Source organism: Haliotis rubra, unplaced genomic scaffold (assembly GCF_003918875.1).
Source record: "Haliotis rubra isolate DU_JTF1 unplaced genomic scaffold, ASM391887v1 Scf111, whole genome shotgun sequence".
Classification (NCBI taxonomy): domain Eukaryota; kingdom Metazoa; phylum Mollusca; class Gastropoda; order Lepetellida; family Haliotidae; genus Haliotis; species Haliotis rubra.
In genome coordinates, this window is record NW_025765015.1 from 262,749 (window position 1) to 287,952 (window position 25,204).

The following is a 25,204-nucleotide window of genomic DNA, read 5'->3' on the forward strand; positions in this document are numbered from 1 at the left end:
CTTGATACAGATCTCAAAGATTCCAGCCTCTAGGAAATGTACGAGTACATATGGCGCTGAAACAAACAAAGACGAATATGACGTCATGATTCTGTCGCGACAAAGGGACATAACTACGCGAAACGAAACTATTGGGCCTAGATTTTAAGAGGTTGATACGTGACAGCTGTCTGAGGCATGAATATTCTCCGGCAGAGCCCAATCCTTATAGAAACTACCACCAGTCAGTATGAAAGCAAAATACACACGGAAACAAAAATGTTGAGTTTAAACAAACTCAGTTTATGTTCGTCAACGAAACCGATACGTTTATGAGTATGGTGAATAAATTATAATACTTGACTTCCGTTTTACATACAGTTTTACATACGGAAATTAAATACACGTGCATGCAACCATGATGTCATTATAATCATGCAGTAGGTGTGAATCCTACATCTGTCTGTGGCAAGCACGGGTACGGACATCTTCCTGTTGAGTAGTTGTCCCCACAAACCCGTGTATTGACAGCCTCGTGTATGGGACCAACTGACAGATGTGCTCACAAGCCCGTGTGTTCCGATTTGTCATCAGCCGAGCTTGTACTTCCTTCCCTTGACGTCATCTACATCAACAGCATTTATCACCACAAAGTATCACTACCAGACCTGACATGGGATTACTTGGGATTATCCAGGGTAAGCTCGTTACCTAGTAGTTAAATATTGCACTAGTAGGCTCGTGTGTGTGTGTGTGTGTGTGTGTGTGTGTGTGTGTGTGTGTGTGTGTGTGTGTGTGTGTGTGTGTGTGTGTGTGTGTGTGTGTGTGTGTGTGTGTGTGTGTGTGTGTGTGTGTGTGTGTGTGTGTGTGTTACATCAATATATATTGACGGCAATAACTATCTTAAACTGTTCATCATGTCTTTTCATAGCATCGTAAATTGATTGTTACATTCAATAGAAACTTGATGCAAACGTCAACTGAAAGTTAGTCGGAACCATACCCACGGAGCGTAATAGATATCCCAAATCTGCATGACTTCGGAGTTCCTCTAAACTAACTTCCACCGTTATATACGTCGAGATACAGAACAAACCCATTTCATTGACTCTTGTGGAGTTAAATTGATTAATTGTTTTCGCTATACTTTTATCTGATGAGGAACTTTGACTGTTTGTGTTTGCGAGTTTCTGCTTCATTGGGATTGTATATGAAAGCCTTATTTAACATGTTCCTGTACAGAACAGACCTAAATATCAAACCGGCATACTAGACCTCCACGCCACCTGAACACAACAGACAACAATATCAAACCGGCATACTAGACCTCCACGCCACCTGAACACAACAGACAACTATGTCAAACCATCACAAAAAGCCGACACAGTAGACTTACACATTAGATCGAAACACGATCCATTGTGATTAATCTAAGTCGACAAACATTGGGAGAATAGTTTTACTCAACGCAGTTTCTCATACGAAATATCCATTAGTTAAATTCTTCTGCAGAGATATATCAGGACGTTGGGATAGCACAGTAGTTTAAGCATTTGCTCATCATGCCTACAACACGGGTTCGATTCCCCACATGTGAACGTGTGAAGCCACTTCTCGTGCCCCCCGCCCGTGTAACCCTCGCTCACTCACTCACTCACTCACTCATTCAAGAGACTAATCTGTGAAAGGTGTATGTAATCCCACAAGACAGAGTAAGTCATATTTTCATTACTGTAGATGAGTTTTGATACTCCCGAACATGAGCCCTCTAATCTGTACTAAGTACTATGATTATAAGATATGATTCCCTCAGAAGCAAACAATTCTTCCCGAAATGTGCTACTGGCTAGGTTTTCTCCAACACCATAGAGAATCATATAATAGGAGTCTAACCCAAATCTGCAATGATTGAACGCGTTTTTTAGCTGCGTTCCTTCTGGATATATTTTGATATATAGTTTTAGAAATGATGGCTGTATATCTGGGACTAAATGCCAGTCTAGCTACTTGCTTCAACAATGAGGTTGGTACACACTGTCGTCAGGTCCGGATACACGATATTAGAACGTGAGAGTGTTGGGACATCCTCTCATGATATGTTGGAATGTTAGGAGTAACACAGTTTACCTCAAAGTCTGTTGCTTGTAATTTCGCAACATGGCCGAAACATTGGGAACGTAGTCTTGTTACATGGAAGACGTTCATTATACACGACATAGATGCATGAACACGATAACCTCCGTAACCATGACAAATGCCTCTTAAGGGCGGGATCAGTGGCACGGTTCAAGTCATAAGCGGTTTCAGAATCACTGTACGCAATAACCATACCCGGTACATCATTACCTAGGTATCCGGAATCAGAAACAGTCTTATTGTGCCTTGGTGATTAAGAGAAAATGATACACGGAAGATGTTCTGCATTTACATGTTCCTAGATATACGATGGTGTCCTCCCATAAGGCAGACAGGCAGTTCGCAGACGCCTTAAAACAACAACATTTACGGTTCAATGAACAGATTAGCTACTACTTGTTACCTACACATTATAATGGAATAGTAAAAAACAAAACAAAAAAACTGGAGCTATATCATTTACTTTGAAAGATGGCCGAAAAGACATTAATTTGAGTTTTGATTGCTGCAATATAAAGACAGGGTTTTTTTCATTAACATTTGGGTTTAACCTTCTCATCTAACGGGGAGTTGGCACCATCATATGAAAATATTGTCAAAAAGACATCTAAAATGCATGATGTTCCTACTAAATAGAACAACACCATTTTTTCTTCAGGATTTACTCCGACCTGTAGTAGGCAACTGGACAAGCTACTGGGGTATTCAACATCTTTTTTCATTCTATCAGCAGTAAAATATGGAATATTATTCCCTTAGCTGTTAGAAATTGCGACTCTGTTTCATAATTTAAATCTTATATCCACGTGAAAGAAAAATGTGCATAAGGATGCTAAATGTTTTGCACAGAAGATTAGCATATATTGAGAGTACACTTAATTATGATTTATTTAGAATAAATATTTAAAATATGACGCATCATGTCAATGTGGCCACGGATGTGAGAATGTTTTTCATTACTTCCTTGAATGTCCATTGTATACTATTCAAAGAGATAAACTGTTACAATCTTCAGAAAGTATTGTTAAACTTAGAACACTGATTGGTATTAATCGTATCTTACATGGCAATGCAGGTCTCTCAATTACTGAAAATCAGAATATTTTAAAATATCTAAATATCTATATCTCTCAAACAAAACGTTTTCTCAGTACATATCCTATTATTGGGAGAGGGCTTTTCTAAGTTGGATAACTTGTGCCCAATCATTTTCTTGAATGAACACATTATGTTTCAATCAATAAATGTAATCAAACATCTCAGTGACAACACTTTTGAGAAGAGAAGAATCACAACAAAGTTCAATTTACACACAATCAAACTTCTCAGTAAAGAACATGTTCCAGGCTCACCCTACTCTACTCACTAGACAGTGGACTGTTCCATTATATCTGTAGGTGTTACCCTAGTTAACCTTCTAGTTCAGTGTCTGTCAATCGACTTTCTGTCAAATGGGTGTCTGTCAGTTGGGAGATAACCTATACGATCATGCAAGACATTCTGACGTCATAAACGAGGCTGTTAATATGTACACAGCAATCTGGAACACGACAACATCTCCAAAAAGGCAATCTATGAGATATGTGAGTTACAGATTACACCATGAGATATATGATAGACTGACTAAACAATGAGATATATGATTCATAGATTACACCATGAGATATAGGATTCACTGATGACACCATGAGACATATGATACACTGATTACACTCTTATATCGTATTCACAGACTACACCATGACACACATGATTCACAGATTACACTATGTGATATATGATTCACAGATTACACCATGAGACATGTGATTCACAGATTACACTGTCTGGTATATGATTCACAGATTACACTATGTGGTATATGATGATTCACCGATTACACTATGAGATATATGATTCACAGATTACACCATGAGACATATGATTCACAGATTACGCTATGTGATATATGATTCACTGATTAAACCATGAGACATATTCAGTGATTTCACTATGAGACATATGATTCACTGATTACTCTATCTGATATATGATTCACTGATAACACTATGTGATATATGATTCACAGATTACACCATGAGACATATGATTCACTGATTACACTATGTGATATATGATTCACAGATTACACCATGAGACATATGATTCACCAATTACACTATGTGATAGATGATTCACTGATTACACTATGTGATATATGATTCACCGATTACACCATGAGACATATGAATCACTGATTATACCATAAGACATATGATTCACTAATTACTCTATATGATATATGATTCACTGATAACACTATGTGATATATGATTCACAGATTAAACCATTAGACATATGATTCACTGATTACACTATGAGACATATGATTCACTGATTACTCCGTGTGATATATGATTCACTGATAACACTATGTGATATATGATTCACAGATTACACAATGAGACATATCATTCACTGATTACGCCTTGAGATATATGATTCACAGGTTACACCATGAGACATATGATTCATTCATTACACTATGAGATGTATGATTCACTGATTACCCCATGAGATATGTTATTCACAGATTACTCTTTGAGACACATGATACACCGACTAAACTATGGGATATATGAATCACACAGACTGCACTATGATTTACCGAATACACTATGATATATAGAGCTATGTTTGTAAATCATATATATCACAGTGTAGGCAATGAACCACGTATATCATAGTGTAGTCTGCGAATCATATATCTCATAGTGTAGTCAATGAACCATGTATATCATAGTATAGTCTGTGAATCATCTATCTCATCGTGTAGTCAGTGAAGCCTATATCTCAGTATATTCAGTGGACCATATATCGCACACTGTAATCAGTGGACCATATACTACAGATTACTATAGATTACAGTGTGCGATATATGGTCCACTGAATATACTGAGATATAGGCTTCACTGACTACACTTTAATATATGGTCCACTGATTACAGTCTGCGATATATGGTCCACTGAATATACTGAGATATAGGCTTCTCTGACTACACTGTAGTAGATGGTCCACTGATTAAAGTGTGCGATATATGGTCCACTGAATATACGATGAGATATAGGCTTCACTGACTACACTATGAGATATATGATTCGCAGACTACACTATGATATACGTGGTTCATTGCCTACACTGTGATATATATGATTTACAAACGTGTCCATTAGAGTTCAAATGTATTTCATTAGAGTATTCATTTCTGCATGATTTGAACAATTCAGAAATAACAATGATAAAGAAATGAAAAGGAAACAAACATGTGTGTGTGTGTGTGTGTGTGTGTGTGTGTGTGTGTGTGTGTGTGTGTGTGTGTGTGTGTGTGTGTGTGTGTGTGTGTGTGTGTGTGTGTGTGTGTGTGTGTGTGTGTGTGTGTGTGTGTGTGTGTGTGTGTGTGTGTGTTCCAAAAATGGATCAAACCAATAAAACTGAACAAACAGAAAGTTTTTCAAAATGCCAGGTACACAAGTTAGAGCTATGTACTGCCTCAGGAGCGAGTATGTCCTCCTTGAGCATCGACACAAGCAAGAATACGTCGGCGCATGGATGACGTCAAGCGTCTAATGGAATCTGTTGCCAGGCGTCATTCAGGCACTGTTCCAGCTGTCGCACATTGACTTGGGGTACTAGTCTGTTTCTAATCTGCCTGTCGAGGTGGTCCCACAAATGCTCAATAGGGTTCATGTCTGGTGAACAAGCTGGCAATGGTAGGAAGTGGGCGTTCATGTTGTTCAGGTAGTATCTTGTCAGTCTGGCGGTATGAGATATAGGCTTCACTGACTACACTGTAATGTATGGTCCACTGATTATAGTGTGCGATATGTGGTCCACTGAATATACTGAGATATAGTCTTCAATGACTACACTGTAATATATGGTCCACTGATTACAATGTGCGATATATGGTCCACTGAATATACTGAGATATAGACTACACTGACTACACTGTAATATATGGTCCACTCATTACAGTGTGCGATATATGGTCCACTGAATATACTGAGATATAGGCTTCACTGACTACACTGTAGTATATGGTCCACTGATTATAGTGTGCGATATGTGGTCCACTGAATATACTGAGATATAGGCTTCACTGACTACACTGTAAGATATTGCAGACAGAGACAGGGATGTATACTTCAACTACTAAAACACATGAATATGATCACAACAAGAGGTATTCATGACAATAGCATGTCCTGTTACGTCAGGTCATTGTTGTGGAATCCTGCATGCAGCACCTGTCAGGTTCCTCTCTGAGGTACAACAAACTCTGCTCGCTGAACACCAGCCATAACGCAAAATCTCTGGGACTGGGTCGTATATACTTGTTGATAAATGTGACAGTTAAAACATTTAAACTTTGTATCCCTATAACTGAAAAGCTTAGTAGAACGGAACTTTATTTCACTCAGGCTTCAAACTGCAGCATAAGAGGTACATAAACAATATTTACATGTACAACATGTATACATGTATGTATACAACATACAACATAAAAATTATATACAAATGGTATGATAGAAGCAATGTACATCGACCAAGTTGAATATCAAGGTATTGAGGTTATTTCTTAATTAAAGCCATTCCTTTTTTACAAAAAATTTTGAAAGTTTGTTTAAAGTTCCTAGCTTATTAGTGTTAAATAAGATGGCATTGTTCATTTTGACATATTTGGTCAATATAATAATTCTTATGAATATATTCTTCTCTTTCTAATTCTAATTTGGGACAGATAAACAAATAATGAAATTCGTCGCCAATATCATTGAAGTTACACATAGTACACTTTCTATCATTTATAGGGATTCGTTGCCTTCTATCTGTCTTGATTGGGAGAAAATAGTTGGAATTTCGAAATTTCAACAAGCTATTGTAATGCAGACAATTTAGGCATTGATCAAAATTGAGAGAGGGATTGCTTTGAAAGAGGTTTAAATTGTTGACATCCATGTTTTGCATATAAATATTTTTAATTTACTTTTGATAACCGTTTTAAGCCAAAATATACTTTATAATTTACCTCCACTATAAGTATACTAAGTTTTAATCATAGTAGAGGGGGTATCTCCAAATGTAAAAGAACCCAGTGAATTCACTTAGCTTCTAATGATTCAAATACGGGTAGTCCCTGAGGGTCTCCCTGATAAGTATATTTCAAAGAGTAGACAATCTGGGAGTAATCACCTATACAGGTACAGTACATTATTAAGTGTAGGGGTGCTCCATTATATGTTTATGTTCATGAGTAGACAAACTGGGAGTAATCACCTATACAGGTACAGTACATTATTAAGTGTAGGGGTGCTCCATTATATGTTTATGTTCATGAGTAGACAAACTGGGAGTAATCACCTATACAGGTACAGTACATTATTAAGTGTAGGGGTGCTCCATTATATGTTTATGTTCATGAGCAGACAAACTGGGAGTAATCACCTATACAGGTAAAGTACATTATTAAGTGTAGGGTGCTCCATTATATGTGGGGCGGTAGGGTAGCTTAGTGGTTAAAGCGTTGGCTCGTCACGCCGAAGACCCAGGTTCGATTCCCCACATGGGCACAATGTGGTAAGCCCATTTCTGGTGTCCCCCGCCGTGATATTGCTGGAATATTGCTAAAGGCGGCGTAAAACTAAACTCAGTCAGTCAGTCAGTCCATTATATGTTTATGTTCATGAGGAGACAAACTGGGAGTAATCACCTATACAGGTACAGTACATTATTAAGTGTAGGGGTACTCCATTATATGTTTATGTTCATGAGTAGACAAACTGGGAGTAATCACCTATACAGGTACAGTACGTTATTAAGTGTAGAGGTGCTCCATTATATGTTTATGTTCATGAGGAGACAAACTGGGAGTAATCACCTATACAGGTACAGTACATTATTAAGTGTAGGGGTGCTCCATTATATGTTTATGTTCATGAGTAGACAAACTGGGAGTAATCACCTATACAGGTACAGTACATTATTAATTGTAGGGGTGCTCCATTATATGTTTATGTTCATGAGTAGACAAACTGGGAGTAATCACCTATACAGGTACAGTACATTATTAATTGTAGGGGTGCTCCATTATATGTTTATGTTCATGAGTAGACAAACTGGGAGTAATCACCTATACAGATACAGTACATTATTAATTGTAGGGGTGCTCCATTATATGTTTATGTTCATGAGTAGACAAACTGGGAGTAATCACCTATACAGGTACAGTACATTATTAATTGTAGGGGTGCTCCATTATATGTTTATGTTCATGAGTAGACAAACTGGGAGTAATCACCTATACAGGTACAGTACATTATTAAGTGTAGGGGTGCTCCATTATATGTTTATGTTCATGAGTAGACAAACTGGGAGTAATCACCTATACAGGTACAGTACATTATTAATTGTATCCATTATAGAGTAGACAAACTGGGTACAGATACAGTACATTATTAATTGGGTGCTCCATTATATGTTTATGTTCATGAGTAGACAAACTGGGAGTAATCACCTATACAGGTACAGTACATTATTAATTGTAGGGGTGCTCCATTATATGTTTATGTTCATGAGTAGACAAACTGGGAGTAATCACCTATACAGGTACAGTACATTATTAATTGTAGGGGTACTCCATTATATGTTTATGTTCATGAGTAGACAAACTGGGAGTAATCACCTATACAGGTACAGTACATTATTAAGTGTAGGGGTGCTCCATTATATGTTTATGTTCATGAGTAGACAAACTGGGAGTAATCACCTATACAGGTACATTATTAATTGTAGTGTAGGTGCTCCATTATATGTTTATGTTCATGAGTAGACAAACTGGGAGTAATCACCTATACAGGTACAGTACATTATTAATTGTAGGGTGCTCCATTATATGTTTATGTTCATGAGTAGACAAACTGGGAGTAATCACCTATACAGGTACAGTACATTATTATTAAGTGTAGGGTGCTCCATTATATGTTTATGTTCATGAGCAGACAAACTGGGAGTAATCACCTATACAGGTACAGTACATTATTAATTGTAGGGGTGCTCCATTATATGTTTATGTTCATGAGTAGACAAACTGGGAGTAATCACCTATACAGGTACAGTACATTATTAATTGTAGGGGTGCTCCATTATATGTTTATGTTCATGAGTAGACAAACTGGGAGTAATCACCTATACAGGTACAGTACATTATTAATTGTAGGGGTGCTCCATTATATGTTTATGTTCATGAGTAGACAAAGTGGGAGTAATCACCTATACGGATACAGTACATTATTAATTGTAGGGGTACTCCATTATATGTTTATGTTCATGAGTAGACAAACTGGGAGTAATCACCTATACAGATACAGTACATTATTAATTGTAGGGGTGCTCCATTATATGTTTATGTTCATGAGTAGACAAACTGGGAGTAATCACCTATACAGGTACAGTACATTATTAATTGTAGGGGTGCTCCATTATATGTTTATGTTCATGAGTAGACAAACTGGGAGTAATCACCTATACAGATACAGTACATTATTAAGTGTAGGGGTGCTCCATTATATGTTTATGTTCATGAGCAGACAAACTGGGAGTAATCACCTATACAGGTACAGTACATTATTAGTGTAGGGTGCTCCATTATATGCTCCATGTTCATGAGTAGACAAACTGGGAGTAATCAACTATACAGGTGGTTACATTATTTGGGTGCTCCATTATATGTTTATGTTCGATTAGACACACTGGGAGTAATCAACTGTACAGGTACAGCACATTCCCATTTCTGGTGTGATCCATTATATGCCGAGTAGACAAACTGGGAGTAATCAACTATACAGGTACAGTACATTCAGTGTAGGGTTGTCCATTATATGTTTATGTTCATGAGTAGACAAACTGGGAGTAATCAACTATACAGGTACAGTACATTAGTAAGTGTAGGGTGCTCCATTATGTGTTTATGTTCATGAGTAGACAAACTGGGAGTAATCACCTATACAGGTACAGTACATTATTAAGTGTAGGGGTGCTCCATTATATGTTTATGTTCATGAGTAGACAAACTGGGAGTAATCACCTATACAGGTACAGTACATTATTAAGTGTAGGGGTGCTCCATTATATGTTTATGTTCATGAGTAGACAAACTGGGAGTAATCACCTATACAGGTACAGTACATTATTAAGTGTAGGGGTGCTCCATTATATGTTTATGTTCATGAGTAGACAAACTGGGAGTAATCACCTATACAGGTACAGTACATTATTAAGTGTAGGGGTGCTCCATTATATGTTTATGTTCATGAGCAGACAAACTGGGAGTAATCACCTATACAGGTACAGTACATTATTAATTGTAGGGGTGCTCCATTATATGTTTATGTTCATGAGTAGACAAACTGGGAGTAATCACCTATACAGGTACAGTACACATTATTATTGTAGGGGTGCTCCATTATATGTTTATGTTCATGAGTAGACAAACTGGGAGTAATCACCTATACAGGTACAGTACATTATTAATTGTAGGGGTGCTCCATTATATGTTTATGTTCATGAGTAGACAAACTGGGAGTAATCACCTATACAGGTACAGTACATTATTAATTGTAGGGGTGCTCCATTATATGTTTATGTTCATGAGCAGACAAACTGGGAGTAATCACCTATACAGGTACAGTACATTATTAAGTGTAGGGTGCTCCATTATATGTTTATGTTCATGAGTAGACAAACTGGGAGTAATCACCTATACAGGTACAGTACATTATTAAGTGTAGGGGTGCTCCATTATATGTTTATGTTCATGAGTAGACAAAGTGGGAGTAATCACCTATACAGGTACAGTACATTATTAAGTGTAGGGGTGCTCCATTATATGTTTATGTTCATGAGCAGACAAACTGGGAGTAATCACCTATACAGGTACAGTACATTATTAATTGTAGGGGTGCTCCATTATATGTTTATGTTCATGAGTAGACAAACTGGGAGTAATCACCTATACAGGTACAGTACATTATTAATTGTAGGGGTGCTCCATTATATGTTTATGTTCATGAGTAGACAAAGTGGGAGTAATCACCTATACAGGTACAGTACATTATTAAGTGTAGGGGTTGCTCCATTATATGTTTATGTTCATGAGCAGACAAACTGGGAGTAATCACCTATACAGGTACAGTACATTATTAAGTGTAGGGGTGCTCCATTATATGTTTATGTTCATGAGTAGACAAACTGGGAGTAATCACCTATACAGGTACAGTACATTATTAAGTGTAGGGGTGCTCCATTATATGTTTATGTTCATGAGCAGACAAACTGGGAGTAATCACCTATACAGGTACAGTACATTATTAAGTGTAGGGGTGCTCCATTATATGTTTATGTTCATGAGTAGACAAACTGGGAGTAATCACCTATACAGGTACAGTACATTATTAAGTGTAGGGGTGCTCCATTATATGTTTATGTTCATGAGTAGACAAACTGGGAGTAATCACCTATACAGGTACAGTACATTATTAAGTGTAGGGGTGCTCCATTATATGTTTATGTTCATGAGCAGACAAACTGGGAGTAATCACCTATACAGGTACAGTACATTATTAAGTGTAGGGGTGCTCCATTATATGTTTATGTTCATGAGTAGACAAACTGGGAGTAATCACCTATACAGGTACAGTACATTATTAAGTGTAGGGGTGCTCCATTATATGTTTATGTTCATGAGTAGACAAACTGGGAGTAATCACCTATACAGGTACAGTACATTATTAAGTGTAGGGGTGCTCCATTATATGTTTATGTTCATGAGCAGACAAACTGGGAGTAATCACCTATACAGGTACAGTACATTATTAAGTGTAGGGGTGCTCCATTATATGTTTATGTTCATGAGTAGACAAACTGGGAGTAATCACCTATACAGGTACAGTACATTATTAAGTGTAGGGGTGCTCCATTATATGTTTATGTTCATGAGTAGACAAAGTGGGAGTAATCACCTATACAGGTACAGTACATTATTAAGTGTGTAGGGTGCTCCATTATATGTTTATGTTCATGAGCAGACAAACTGGGAGTAATCACCTATACAGGTACAGTACATTATTAAGTGTAGGGGTGCTCCATTATATGTTTATGTTCATGAGCAGACAAACTGGGAGTAATCACCTATACAGGTACAGTACATTATTAATTGTAGGGGTGCTCCATTATATGTTTATGTTCATGAGTAGACAAACTGGGAGTAATCACCTATACAGGTACAGTACATTATTAAGTGTAGGGGTGCTCCATTATATGTTTATGTTCATGAGCAGACAAACTGGGAGTAATCACCTATACAGGTACAGTACATTATTAAGTGTAGGGGTGCTCCATTATATGTTTATGTTCATGAGTAGACAAACTGGGAGTAATCACCTATACAGGTACAGTACATTATTAAGTGTAGAGGTGCTCCATTATATGTTTATGTTCATGAGTAGACAAACTGGGAGTAATCACCTATACAGGTACAGTACATTATTAATTGTAGGGGTGCTCCATTATATGTTTATGTTCATGAGCAGACAAACTGGGAGTAATCACCTATACAGGTACAGTACATTATTAAGTGTAGGGGTGCTCCATTATATGTTTATGTTCATGAGCAGACAAACTGGGAGTAATCACCTATACAGGTACAGTACATTATTAAGTATAGGGGTGCTCCATTATATGTTTATGTTCATGAGCAGACAAACTGGGAGTAATCACCTATACAGGTACAGTACATTATTAATTGTAGGGGTGCTCCATTATATGTTTATGTTCATGAGCAGACAAACTGGGAGTAATCACCTATACAGGTACAGTACATTATTAAGTGTAGGGGTGCTCCATTTTATGTTTATGTTCATGGGCAGACAAAATTGGAGAAATCACACCGGGAGTAGTCAAAATGGGAAGATACCATCTGACTACACTGTAAGGCCCATTGACGTCATCATATTAAGATATATAGTCAGTGTCTTCAGTGATAATGATACGATATTTTGTTTACCACGTTTTTCTCTAGGTATCTGCCTCGCCATGCTTCTCTCTGAAACATCCGGCGCAATGCCAGTGGGCGCAGACATAGCCAAAACGTAAGACTTTTTCACAACTTTTCATTTATCGTTGCTATCTGACAAACTAGTCAATCCGACTAATGTGAATACGTTTTATACTATCCGATGATGATGATGATGATGATGATGATGATGATGATAATTTTTTCCCAAGGGCTGAGAAGATGTATGACGAGAAACCGTATAGAGGTCCGACTGGTGACCTGACCATGAGGCCTGTGAAGGACCTGACAACATGTCTGCGGGGCGTGTTCACCTCAGCGGGGCTCAAGCAGGAGGTGACACCCAGGCCACTGACCACTAACCTCCCAACCATGTAAATACACGCATTTTCTCCTTCATCTCGACATTTCTCAAATGCACGTGTATGAACATTGTGTGTTAGTTAACAACACAACGAGTGATATAGCTGTGAACACACATAAAGAAGAACCCCATGATGCAGAGACACATTACTTTCAGTCGAAACTAAGTTGACCTACACTCACACTTTCTCTCCGCATATATATCGTTGATAGACATAAATACATCGTAACACCTCTCTCTCTCTCCAGAGTAGACATGATTTGATGTCTCTCTCACCCACTATCTCTCTCTTTCTTTCTTTCTCTTTCACTCTGTTTCCTTTCTCTCTTATGTCTCTCTTCTCTTGGTATACTTTCTTTTGGACGGTAGTATATATATGATTTACAGACTACACTATGATATATGTTATTTACAGACTACACTATGATATACATGGTTCATTGACTACACAATGATATATATGATTCACAGACTACAGTATGGTATGTATTCACTGGCTACACTGTGTTTTAGAATATACTAAATTTAGATATACTTTCTCACGACTGTCAGAGTACAATTGTGCTGTATCACTGCAATCAAGAAGGGTTCCATTGTTGTGCCATTAGGTTGTACATCATCTTCCTTCCGTATTTCCGACCCTGTGTGAAATGTTATTCTGGCGATCATACACACCAAGTGTCACTTGTCACGAAACTACATCACGTTCACATCATTTCATATCGTACAGTGTATATTGTTTATAAACACATCTACCCGCGAAGATCCGGGTTAGAATTGATCTTCAGTAACCCATGCTTGTCGTAAGACTAAAAGGCGACTAACAGGATCGGGTGGTCAGGCTCGCTGACTTGGTTGACACATGTCATCGTATCCCAACTGCGTAGAACGATGCTCATGCTGTTGACCATCTGAATTGTTGGTTCAGACTCGATTATTTACAGACCACCGCCATAAAGCTGGAATATTGCTGAGTGGAGCGTAAAACTAAACTCGGTCACTCACTATTAACACATCTATTATTAAAACTGGAAATATAAAATAGAGAATACCAGATCCCATTAGTCGACTCTCAGCAAGGGCTGCTGAAGACTTATTGTGACGGGTACTAAGAAACATTACAGAGGTTCATCGTCAGAAAAAATTCAAAAAACATAAGCTACATCTATGTCGTTAGCAATGATTATTGCGTCAAAGAAATCACTGGAGTTTTATTTGAAACATGTGAAGGCAGTATTCGTGACATTGTTTTACTCCTCTCATATCGGTAGCATAATCCACAACATTATGGAGGGGAATAAGGGCACGAATCATCTGAATGTATCTTTAATTGAGATGTACATTTACAACACCGTCATGTTGCATGTGACAGCAACATTAGTACAATGGCATTTCACATCAGGCTGACCAACAGGTGATGCCCACGCACACGTTGACCAAAGTGTATGCGACTGTAGAACTCACAACGCTACTGGTGGTGGGGTTAACTAGTGGTTAAAGCGTTCGCTCGTCACACCGAAGACCCTGGTTGAATTCGCACATGAGTACAATGTGTTAAGCCCATTTCTGGTGTCCGCCACCGTGATATTGCTGGAATATTTCTTAAAAGCGGCGCAAAAGCAAACGCACTCGCTCACAAACGCTACTGCAACTGAGCTCCGAGACATTCGCCTGTATTGTTCCTCACAGAATTTATTCATCCAACATGTATTCGATTCGCAGAACGCCTTCACGGTGTGTTTACGGCGACGGGAATGGAAACGTTATCGTTAAAACAAAGGCACAACGACAACGACGGTCGCAACAGCTCAAGAACGAAATTAAAAAAGTAGGTTTCCACCTAACATGTTGCATTAAAATACATTAGTGTAGAGTCTGTGTGAACTGCATCGTATTAGAAACATATTTAATATGTGTATGTTTGGAACCATTTCCACCCGAAATAGTTAAGTAACTCACAGACAACGGGATTTTCAGTATTTATATGATACTTTAAATCCAATTTATTTTATACAAAAAATATAGTCTGTAGTCATATTCTCGATGGTCCACCTGAAGAATACTCACAATAAACAATCTAAGGTAATATCTCTATATTTCACATTGTGGGTATTGAAGAAGCATGTATTTTAAGAAAGTGGTTTAAACTTTATAAAATGTGCATAAGTGCAGACTTGATCTCGTCGTTTTGGGCTGAAACAATGCCGACTCGACGTAAAACTTCAACTCAACTCAACTCTTTATTTCAAATACAATTTGTAATATTGTACAAAGAAACATTCCAATCCTATTTCAGATTTCATAACTGCATCTGTCGCACGCCTCCTCATGATCGCCACGACCACTGCGACTTCAACATGCTGGAGACAGACTACAATGCGACTGTCCTAGAGGGTTGTCTGAAAAACAAGAACACGTCGGAGAAGGCCAGACTCACTTACAGATCGGAAGGTGCGCCCCGGTAGTCTCACGTTACACATTCAAACATTCAGGGACGGCTGGGGAAAAGCGCTTAATACGCTCGAATCTCACCACGTGTACAACGTGTGAAGTCCCTGCCTGGATATGGCTGGGCAACGGCATAAAACAATACTCACTTAGGCGATACTGGGATTCGAACCCATGATCACTAGGGACGCACGTGAATTGCTAGTTCTTAGACGCTGACAACCGCACATTTATTTTTATTTGATATTTAATACAATAACCACTGCTAAACCTACCACGGAATGGGCAATGTTTCAATGACTATGTTTCACTGCAGAGTTTCACTGTCACTTGAGAAATGATTTCACCATCAGATGTCATCCCAAACAAGGCTTTTTGGAGGATAAAGACACAACGTATGTATGGCCAATAACTTTATTCAAACCCACTCAATAAAAATGACCCACTTAATTGTCAAAGCCGGTTCGATCTGAAATATAAATGCAATAAGACAACATAATATTTCTCTCTCTCTCTCTCTCTCTCTCTCTCTCTCTCTCTCTCTCTCTCTCTCTCTCTCTCTCTCTCTCTCTCTCTCTCTCTCTCTCTCTCTCTCTCTCTCCCCATGGAATATGATGTTGGCATGGGCGTTGAAGGTGACGTCATGTAGTCACCTACACCAACAAGTCAGCTAAACAGCATCATTAACTGACACTGCCCCAAACTTTTAATTTCAGGTTCCTGTCAATATTGGTGTGTTTATCAAGCGCTTTAGAGAGTATTGAATGTGAGTACTTTAGAGGAAACGTGATAATAGAGCATCCTCCAATATCCGCATCCAAATTGTATGTGATATCTCGGATCTGTTGTCCTTTTCCATGCAAATAATGCTATCCAAGAGTTGTCATGTGTTAAGTATGGTTGTGAAAATGAACATTTCGAGGATTCAGCATGTCAACATTGTCCCTCCTCTGCGTCAGGCGACAGGTCCGGCCGGACAATCTACAGACACGGTTTGACCACCACCCTCAGCCCAAACGTGTCCACCGCGATGTCGTTAAAACTCAAACTGGTGTTTCTCTCCATGACTGTGGTGCTGGGTCTACTGCTAGGCATTCTCGGCACTGTCTGTTGCGTCTTCTGCTGGAGACAGAGGAAAAAGAGAAGGTACAGATAAATGTACCCCTTTAATAAATAGAGTATCTACCTAATCTCCCTCCAGATATGTCCTTCACTTCCTTCATGCAGGGGTGCCTGAATAGCTTCATGGTTAAAGCGTTCACTCGTAACTCCAAAGGCCCGGGTTCGTTGTATTCCCCACATGGGTACCATGTGTGATCCCCATTTCTGGTGTCCCCCGCAGTGATATTGCTGAAATAATGCTACAAGCGGGGAAAAACTAAACTCACTCACTCACTCCAGATGGTATCATTCAGTTCCATCATACGGGCACGGCGGTATAGCTCAGTGGTGGAAGCGTTCACTCGTCACGCCGAAAAAAGGGTCGATTTCCAGCATCACAGGATTTCATTGTTTGAAGCCCGTGTAGTGATGTTGATCTTGGGGAGGTTCGGGATTTTGCTGTAAGGTGCTGGTGAACCATGTGAACCTTTTGAAATAAGCGACTGTGTGATCATGAAAGTCGATGATTCATTGAGTAATACGTCTTGTATACATATGTGAATATATGTATCACTGTGTGATTCTTTCACCATATACGCTCAGTGATGATGCTCACTTTTCTTCCAGTGTTCCTACTACGTCGATAGTGAAAAGGACAGGTCCACGTGTTCCGCAGAACACTTATGAACACAGACCCCAAGACAACACCATATATGAAGAACTGCCCGATACGGTGAGCATTCAGTCACTGCATGCTTCCTCTCAAAATGAACATCAGCCTAAGATGCTACGTCAGCAAATAGAGGACGAACTACTCACACTGAATAGATAGTTGTTTGTTTGGGGTTGGATTTGTTTTGTTGGGTTTTTTATTTGTTTTTGGTTTGTTTGTTTTGTGTTTTTTGTTTGTTTGGGGTTTTTTGTTGTTTTGTTGTTGTGTTTGTTTGTTTGTTGTTGTTGTGGGGTTGTTGTTGTTTGTGTTTTGGGGGTTTTGGGGGGGTTATTGTTGTTGTTTTTGTTTTGGGGGTTTGTTTTGGTTTGTTTTGGTTTGTTTTGTTTTGTTTTTGTTTTGTTTTTTTGGGGGGGGGGATTTGTTTGCTTGATCAACGCCACACTCAGCAATATTCCAGCTATATGACAGCGGTCTGTAAATTACTGAGTCTGGGCCAGACAATCCAGTGGTGGGGGTAGCATAGTGGTTAAAGCGTTCGCTCGTCACGCCGAAGACATGTTTCGATTCCCGACATGGGTACAATGTGTGAAGCCCATTTCTGGTGTCACCCGCCGTGATATTTCTGGAATATTGCTCATATTGACCATAAGTATCTCAAATGGTACATCGGTATTGTTTCAGGAGGTGCCGGATCTGCTGCAGCAGGGACCCAGGTCTGTCATCCGCTCCACGGAGGACGTGTCCGATTCTGTGTGCGTCCACTCTAATCTACAGAGCGTCACCTACAAGCCCGGAGGTCAAGGCTACTACGAGGCTCTCGCTCGACGCACGGATGAGAAAGAACTTGGTTCACCTGGAACATCCAAGCCAGTGCCCGCTCCAAGAACAACTATTCAGCCTCCGAGACGGCTTTCGTCAGGGCACAACGACTACCTTGATTTGGAGGAGGGTTCCAAGCAGACTGATGGAACACAACCCAATGTCAGCAATCCATATTTTGTCCTGGAATCCAGTGCCGATACAAGCCCCACGTCACCAGAACCATCAGGACATACAGATGGGGGACATACAACGTGGGAGGACGAGAACACCCAGACCAGTTCAACGACTGGACGAAGAGATGAAGAAGATGATGAATGTTGCAGCAAATCGTCCTCTCTGGGGGGCAGTGACGTTCATGATTATCAGAAGCTCCAGAGACCGACCCTAACCTCAGAGAGTCGACAAGGGGATGGCTATGAGTGTCCCTTATCACCAGACTCGGGATTCGACTTGGCCACCACCTACCATCAAAGCGAGGAAGACAGACAGACTACCTGTTCGCCAGACTATCTGAGATTAACAGGACCTGCCGTTCAGCAGCTACCCCTAGACTCAGTGGAACCAGAGACTAAACATGACTACTTCGTGCTGGAGAACGAGGGCAAGACATAACAGCCAAGCACCGTGCATACACTAGAATCTGGACATAGCGTGAATGTCATATTCATGGAACTTCTAGGCACACCTGCCACGGGTGTACAGCCTCTGATCTGTCACATACAGTTTAGACCCTCAGTCCGGACCTTCAACCCATATTCCGGAAGCCCCGCCTACCAGACGATTACGACTGTAAAGACGATATTATATATTAAGTGAGTGAGGTTTTACTCCGCTTTTAGCAATATTCCAGCAATATCACGTCTGGGCTTTGCACATTGTACATATGTGGGAAATCGAACCCACAAGCGGCGTGACAAGTGAACGCTTTTATCACTAGACTACCCCACCGCCCCTATATTAAGAGATAGTAATCAGTACCAAAACTCCCAATTACATTAATCCGAACACGGATGCACGTGTACCTGGAGCCAAAACCTATCGCATACAGTTAAAACTCTTTAGTCCAGACCCTGTAAAACCGAACCCACGCGATTACGGCTGGAAATACTTTATTGTCGATTAAGAGATTTTATTCCGTAACCTAATCCCCAAGTATATTAATCCCGTCGACAGTGTACAAGCGACGTACGGATTAATAGCATCTCACCGTGCAGGGTCGTGGGTTTCTGATCAGTTGATTGTCTGTGATTGTCTGTGATTGTCTGTGATTGTCTTATGATTCGTGACAGGTTACTATTGTTTCCTCTGTGGAAACCACCGAGTTGCTTCATATCAATATACGTATGTATTTGTTTTCACACGTTCCTACACCAGTATTTTGTGTAGATCTATTTGATTGCAGAACCTAGTTGAATATTTTCTGTATGTATATACGGAGTAGTACGTGCCCTTTAGCCAAGCATGTATAACTTCATATCTTCACCATCACTTCATGCGTAAGATATAATAGATACAGTTCATAATACATTATCTGTCACAATTGTAATATACATATGTCCGTGACTAAGTGTCGACTGTGTGTAATGCATGTGTGTATGTTTGTCTACGCGCGCACGTGTCTGTGCCTGCCTGCGTGCGTGTACGTGTATGTTGATGATTCTGTCTTTGGCGGATGGATGAATGGATGAGTGAGTGAGTGGGTGGGTGGACAGAGAGACAGACAGACAGACAGACAGACAGACAGACAGACAGACTGCAGACAGACAGACAGATCGTCATACACTCCACAAAGATTGTATATAATAATTTCATTTATTATTATTATTTAACCCTGTCATCATATTGCCCGCCATTATTGAGTACATGTCACTCATCACGCTCTTGGGCCCATCGGACATATTCCGCCACCAGCTACTTCTACACTACATCGGGTAGCACAAGAACAGTCATGTTGATGTCGCGGGTTTACCGTGGTACAGGAACCCGGATATTAGCCTTTGTTTTGAAGGAAAAGACAAAAATAACCACCCTCAATTTGGACTTTGGAAATGTCCATATGATATCGTGCCATGTTTCAGCACTCTGTGCAAGGATACAGGAAATGCAGCGCATCTATAACACAGCCAGTATTACTGTTAGCATTTAGCTAACAGTCAGTATGTTCTGAATCAGTACCACTGAAATGTTTCATGACATGCGTAGGTGGTTGATTCCGTGGCTTTACATGTGTGATAACAAGGAGTGAAGGGATGCTCACGAGACAGCTGATTGCAGGATTAGACATTCTTCATGGTTACGAAATGTAAATATATGTTGATGAACGTTACGTCATTTTGTATGTATCATATAAACGTTTCTAAATATGCATTCCAACGTTTTATGTCAAATAAAGTTTGATCGACTCATAGTTCCAAACTATTGTATCTTCCTTCATTATGAGCACCCAGGGCGGACCCGTAGCTGATCCTGTTGACGGGTTGAGCAGGTACGTCACACTTTGAACAACACTTATCAGAGGGGTACACAAAGCCCGCAGTCTTGACTAGCAGTTGTCCGACTTCTGACTTGAGGTGTGAGTTCGAATCCCGGATGGGACTCAACTCAAAAAGTACTAGAATTTGTACTTTTACTAAGAAAGTGTAATCCCAAATATAACACATGTTGCAGAACACTAAATGGCATTGTGTAGTCTAGAGCAGTTGTCCGACTTCCATTTTGTGGAAGTCGCGGTAGCGACAGGTTGAGCGTCTGACTTTGAGCAGTAACACTTTGAGTAGTGACAGTGCCGGATGAGGACTAACACAAAAGTTTGAGCAGTACTTTACTATGACAGTGTAATGAAATATAACATGATGTTGCATTTGACCACTTTCTAAATGGCATTGTGTAATCATAGCTTTCGGCCGTGGGGCCGTGCCAATTAACACTTATCAGAGGGTACACAAAGCCCGCAGTCTAGACTACCAGTTGTCCGACTTCCATTTTTGTGGAAGTCGCGGTAGCTTGAACTACCAGTTGTCCGACTTTCCATTTTGTGGAAGCGGTAGCTGAGTGGGTTAGGCGGCTGACTTTGTGTGCTGGCGATGGAGTGCCTGACTCTGAGGGTGTGAGTTCGAAGATCGGATGGGACTCAACTCAAAAAGTACTAGAATTTGTACTTTACTAAGAAAGTGTAATCCCAAATATAACACATGTTGCATTTGACCACTTTCTAAATGGCATTTGTAATCATAGCTTTCGGCCGTGGGAGCCGTGCCAATTAACACTTATCAGAGGGGTACACAAAGTTCCCGCAGTCTAGACTACCAGTTGTCCGACTTCCATTTTGTGGAAGTCCGCGGTAGCTGAGTGGGTTAGGCGGCTGACTTTGTGTGCTGGCGATGGGTGCCTGACTCTGAGGGTGTGAGTTCGAATCCCGGATGGGACTCAACTCAAAAGTACTAGAATTTGTACTTTACTAAGAAAGTGTAATCCCAAATATAACACATGTTGCATTTGACCACTTTCTAAATGGCATTGTGTAATCATAGCTTTCGGCCGTGGGAGCCGTGCCAATTAACACTTATCAGAGGGGTACACAAAGCCCGCAGTCTAGACTACCAGTTGTCCGACTTCCATTTTTGTGGAAGTCGCGGTAGCTGAGTGGGTTAGGCGGCTGACTTTGTGTGCTGGCGATTGGGTGCCTGACTCTGAGGGTGTGAGTTCGAATCCCGGATGGGACTCAACTCAAAAAGTACTAGAATTTGTACTTTACTAAGAAAGTGTAATCCCAAATATAACACATGTTGCATTTGACCACTTTCTAAATGGCATTGTGTAATCAGTAACATGACAGTTTGAGCAGTAACATGATAGGTTAAGCAGTAACATGACAGCTTGAGCCGTAACATGACAGCTTGAGCACTAACATGACAGCTTGAGCAGTAACATGACAGGTTAAGCCGTAACATGACAACTTGACCGGTTACATGATAGGTTGAGCCGTAACATGACCGCTTGCACAGTACCATGACACCCTGAGCCGTACCATGACAGGTTGGGCAGTAACATGACAGGTCGAGCAGTAGCATGACAGGTTGAGCAGTAACATGATAGGTTAAGCCGTAACATGACAGCTTGGGCAGTAACATGACAGGTTGGGCAGTAACATGACAGCTTGAGCAGTAACATGACAGGTTGGGCAGTAACATGACAGGTTGTGCAGTAACATGACAGCTTCAGCAGTAACATGACAGGTTGGGCAGTAACATGACAGCCTGAGCCGTAACATGACAGCCTCAGGTCGTAACATGACAGGTTGTGCAGTAACATGACAGCTTCAGCAGTAACATGACAGGTTAAGCAGTAACATGACAGCCTGAGCCGTAACATGACAGCTTGAGCAGTAACATGACAGCCTGAGCCGTAACATGACAGGTTGGGCAGTAACATGACAGCCTGAGCAGTAACATGACAGGTTGGGCAGTAACATGACAGCCTGAGCCGTAACATGACACACTTCACACTCTTGTCCCATCGGACATACTCCGCCACCAGCCTACTACACTACATCCGGATGCTCGCCATGTTGAGGAGTAACATGACAGATTAAGCAGTAACATGACAGGTCAGCCATAACATGACAACTGTATCACTCTGACACCAGACAACTGTATCTCTCTCATCCAAGGTAATTGTGTCACACTCACACCAGAGAACTGTATCCCTCTCACATAAGGTAATTGTGTCACATTTACACCAGACAACTGTATCCCTCTCACGCAAGGTAATTGTGTCACACTCACACCAGACAACTGTATCTCTCCCTCGCGCACGGTAATTGTGTCACACTCACACCAGACAACTGTACCCCTCTCACTCAAGGTAATTGTGTCACACTCACACCAGACAACTGTATCTCTATCACGCAAGGTAATTGTGTCGCACTCACACCAGACAACTGTATCCCTCTCACGCAAGGAAATTGTGTCACACTCACACCAGACAACTGTATCCTTTTCACACTCAAGGTAACTGTGTCGCACTCACACCAAACAACTGTATCACTCTCACACAAGGTAATTGTGTCGCACTCACACCAAACAACTGTATCACTCTCACGCAAGGTAATTGTGTCACACTCACACCAGACAACTGTATCACTCTCACACAAGGTAATTTTGTCACACTCACACCAGACAATTGTATCCCTCTCACGCAAGGTAATTGTGTCACACTCACACCAGACAACTGTATCTCTCCCTCGCGCACGGTAATTGTGTCACACTCACACCAGACAACTGTACCCCTCTCACTCAAGGTAATTGTGTCACACTCACACCAGACAACTGTATCTCTATCACGCAAGGTAATTGTGTCGCACTCACACCAGACAACTGTATCCCTCTCACGCAAGGAAATTGTGTCACACTCACACCAGACAACTGTATCCTTTTCACACTCAAGGTAACTGTGTCGCACTCACACCAAACAACTGTATCACTCTCACACAAGGTAATTGTGTCGCACTCACACCAAACAACTGTATCACTCTCACGCAAGGTAATTGTGTCACACTCACACCAGACAACTGTATCACTCTCACACTGTAATTTTGTCACACTCACACCAGACAACTGTATCCCTCTCACGCAAGGATGATTGTGTCACACTCACACCAGACAACTGTATCCCTCTCACCCAAGGTAATTTTGTCACACTCGCACCAGACAACTGTATCCCTCTCACGCAAGGTAATTGTGTTACACTCACACCAGACAACTGTATCCTTCTCACGCAAGGTAATTGTGTCGTACTCCACACCAGACAACTGTATCCCTCTCACGCAAGGTAATTGTGTCACACTCATACCAGACAACTGTATCCCTCTCACGCAAGGTAATTGTGTCGTACTCACACCAGACAACTGTATCTCTCTCACGCAAGGTAATTGTGTCGCACTCACACCAGACAACTGTATCTCTCTCACACAAGGTAATTGTGTCACATTGGCACCAGACAACTGTATCCTTCTCACACGCAAGGTAATTGTGTCACACTCACACCAGAGAACTGTACCCCTCTCACGCAAGGTAATTGTGTCACACTAACACCAGACAACTGTATCCCTCTCACGCAAGGTAATTGTGTCACACTCACACCAGACAACTGTATCACTCTCACCCAAGGTAATTGTGTTACACTCACACCAGACAACTGTATCACTCTCCCCCAAGGTAATTGTGTCGCACTCACACCAGACAACTGTATCACTCTCACACAAGGTATTTTGTCACACTCACACCAGACAACTGTATCCCTCTCACGCAAGGTAATTGTGTTACACTCACGCCAGACAACTGTATCCCTCTCACGCAAGGTAATTGTGTCGTACTCACACCAGACAACTGTATCTCTCTCACGCAAGGTAATTGTGTCGCACTCACACCAGACAACTGTATCTCTCTCACACAAGGTAATTGTGTCACATTGGCACCAGACAACTGTATCCTTCTCACACGCAAGGTAATTGTGTCACACTCACACCAGAGAACTGTACCCCTCTCACGCAAGGTAATTGTGTCACACTAACAC

The 25,204-nt window shown here is 40.5% G+C and overlaps 1 protein-coding gene and 1 long non-coding RNA gene across 3 annotated transcripts; one reads left to right on the forward strand and one right to left on the reverse strand.

Annotated features, from left to right (window-relative positions):
- Positions 1-391: 391 nt before the first annotated feature.
- Positions 392-20,373, forward strand: LOC124287831. 2 transcript variants are annotated; one of them, XM_046724298.1, is made up of 10 exons: positions 392-677; positions 13,230-13,299; positions 13,436-13,597; positions 15,310-15,415; positions 15,885-16,038; positions 16,352-16,430; positions 16,752-16,801; positions 16,995-17,181; positions 17,764-17,869; positions 18,491-20,373. In XM_046724298.1, exons 1-10 carry the CDS (start codon positions 653-655, stop codon positions 19,241-19,243), a joined length of 1,692 nt encoding a protein of 563 aa, XP_046580254.1. In that variant the 5' UTR covers positions 392-652; the 3' UTR covers positions 19,244-20,373. The 2 variants fall into 2 exon arrangements, with proteins under 2 accessions (XP_046580254.1, XP_046580263.1); XM_046724307.1 differs by lacking the exons at positions 392-677; positions 13,230-13,299 and having other exon boundaries at positions 13,484-13,597; positions 15,884-16,038.
- Positions 2,738-23,817, reverse strand: LOC124287841. Its single transcript, XR_006901327.1, has 4 exons — positions 23,806-23,817; positions 6,427-6,434; positions 4,490-4,495; positions 2,738-2,811 (listed from the first exon to the last, which is right to left on the reverse strand). It is a non-coding gene; the product is annotated as an uncharacterized LOC124287841 (long non-coding RNA).
- Positions 23,818-25,204: the final 1,387 nt, after the last annotated feature.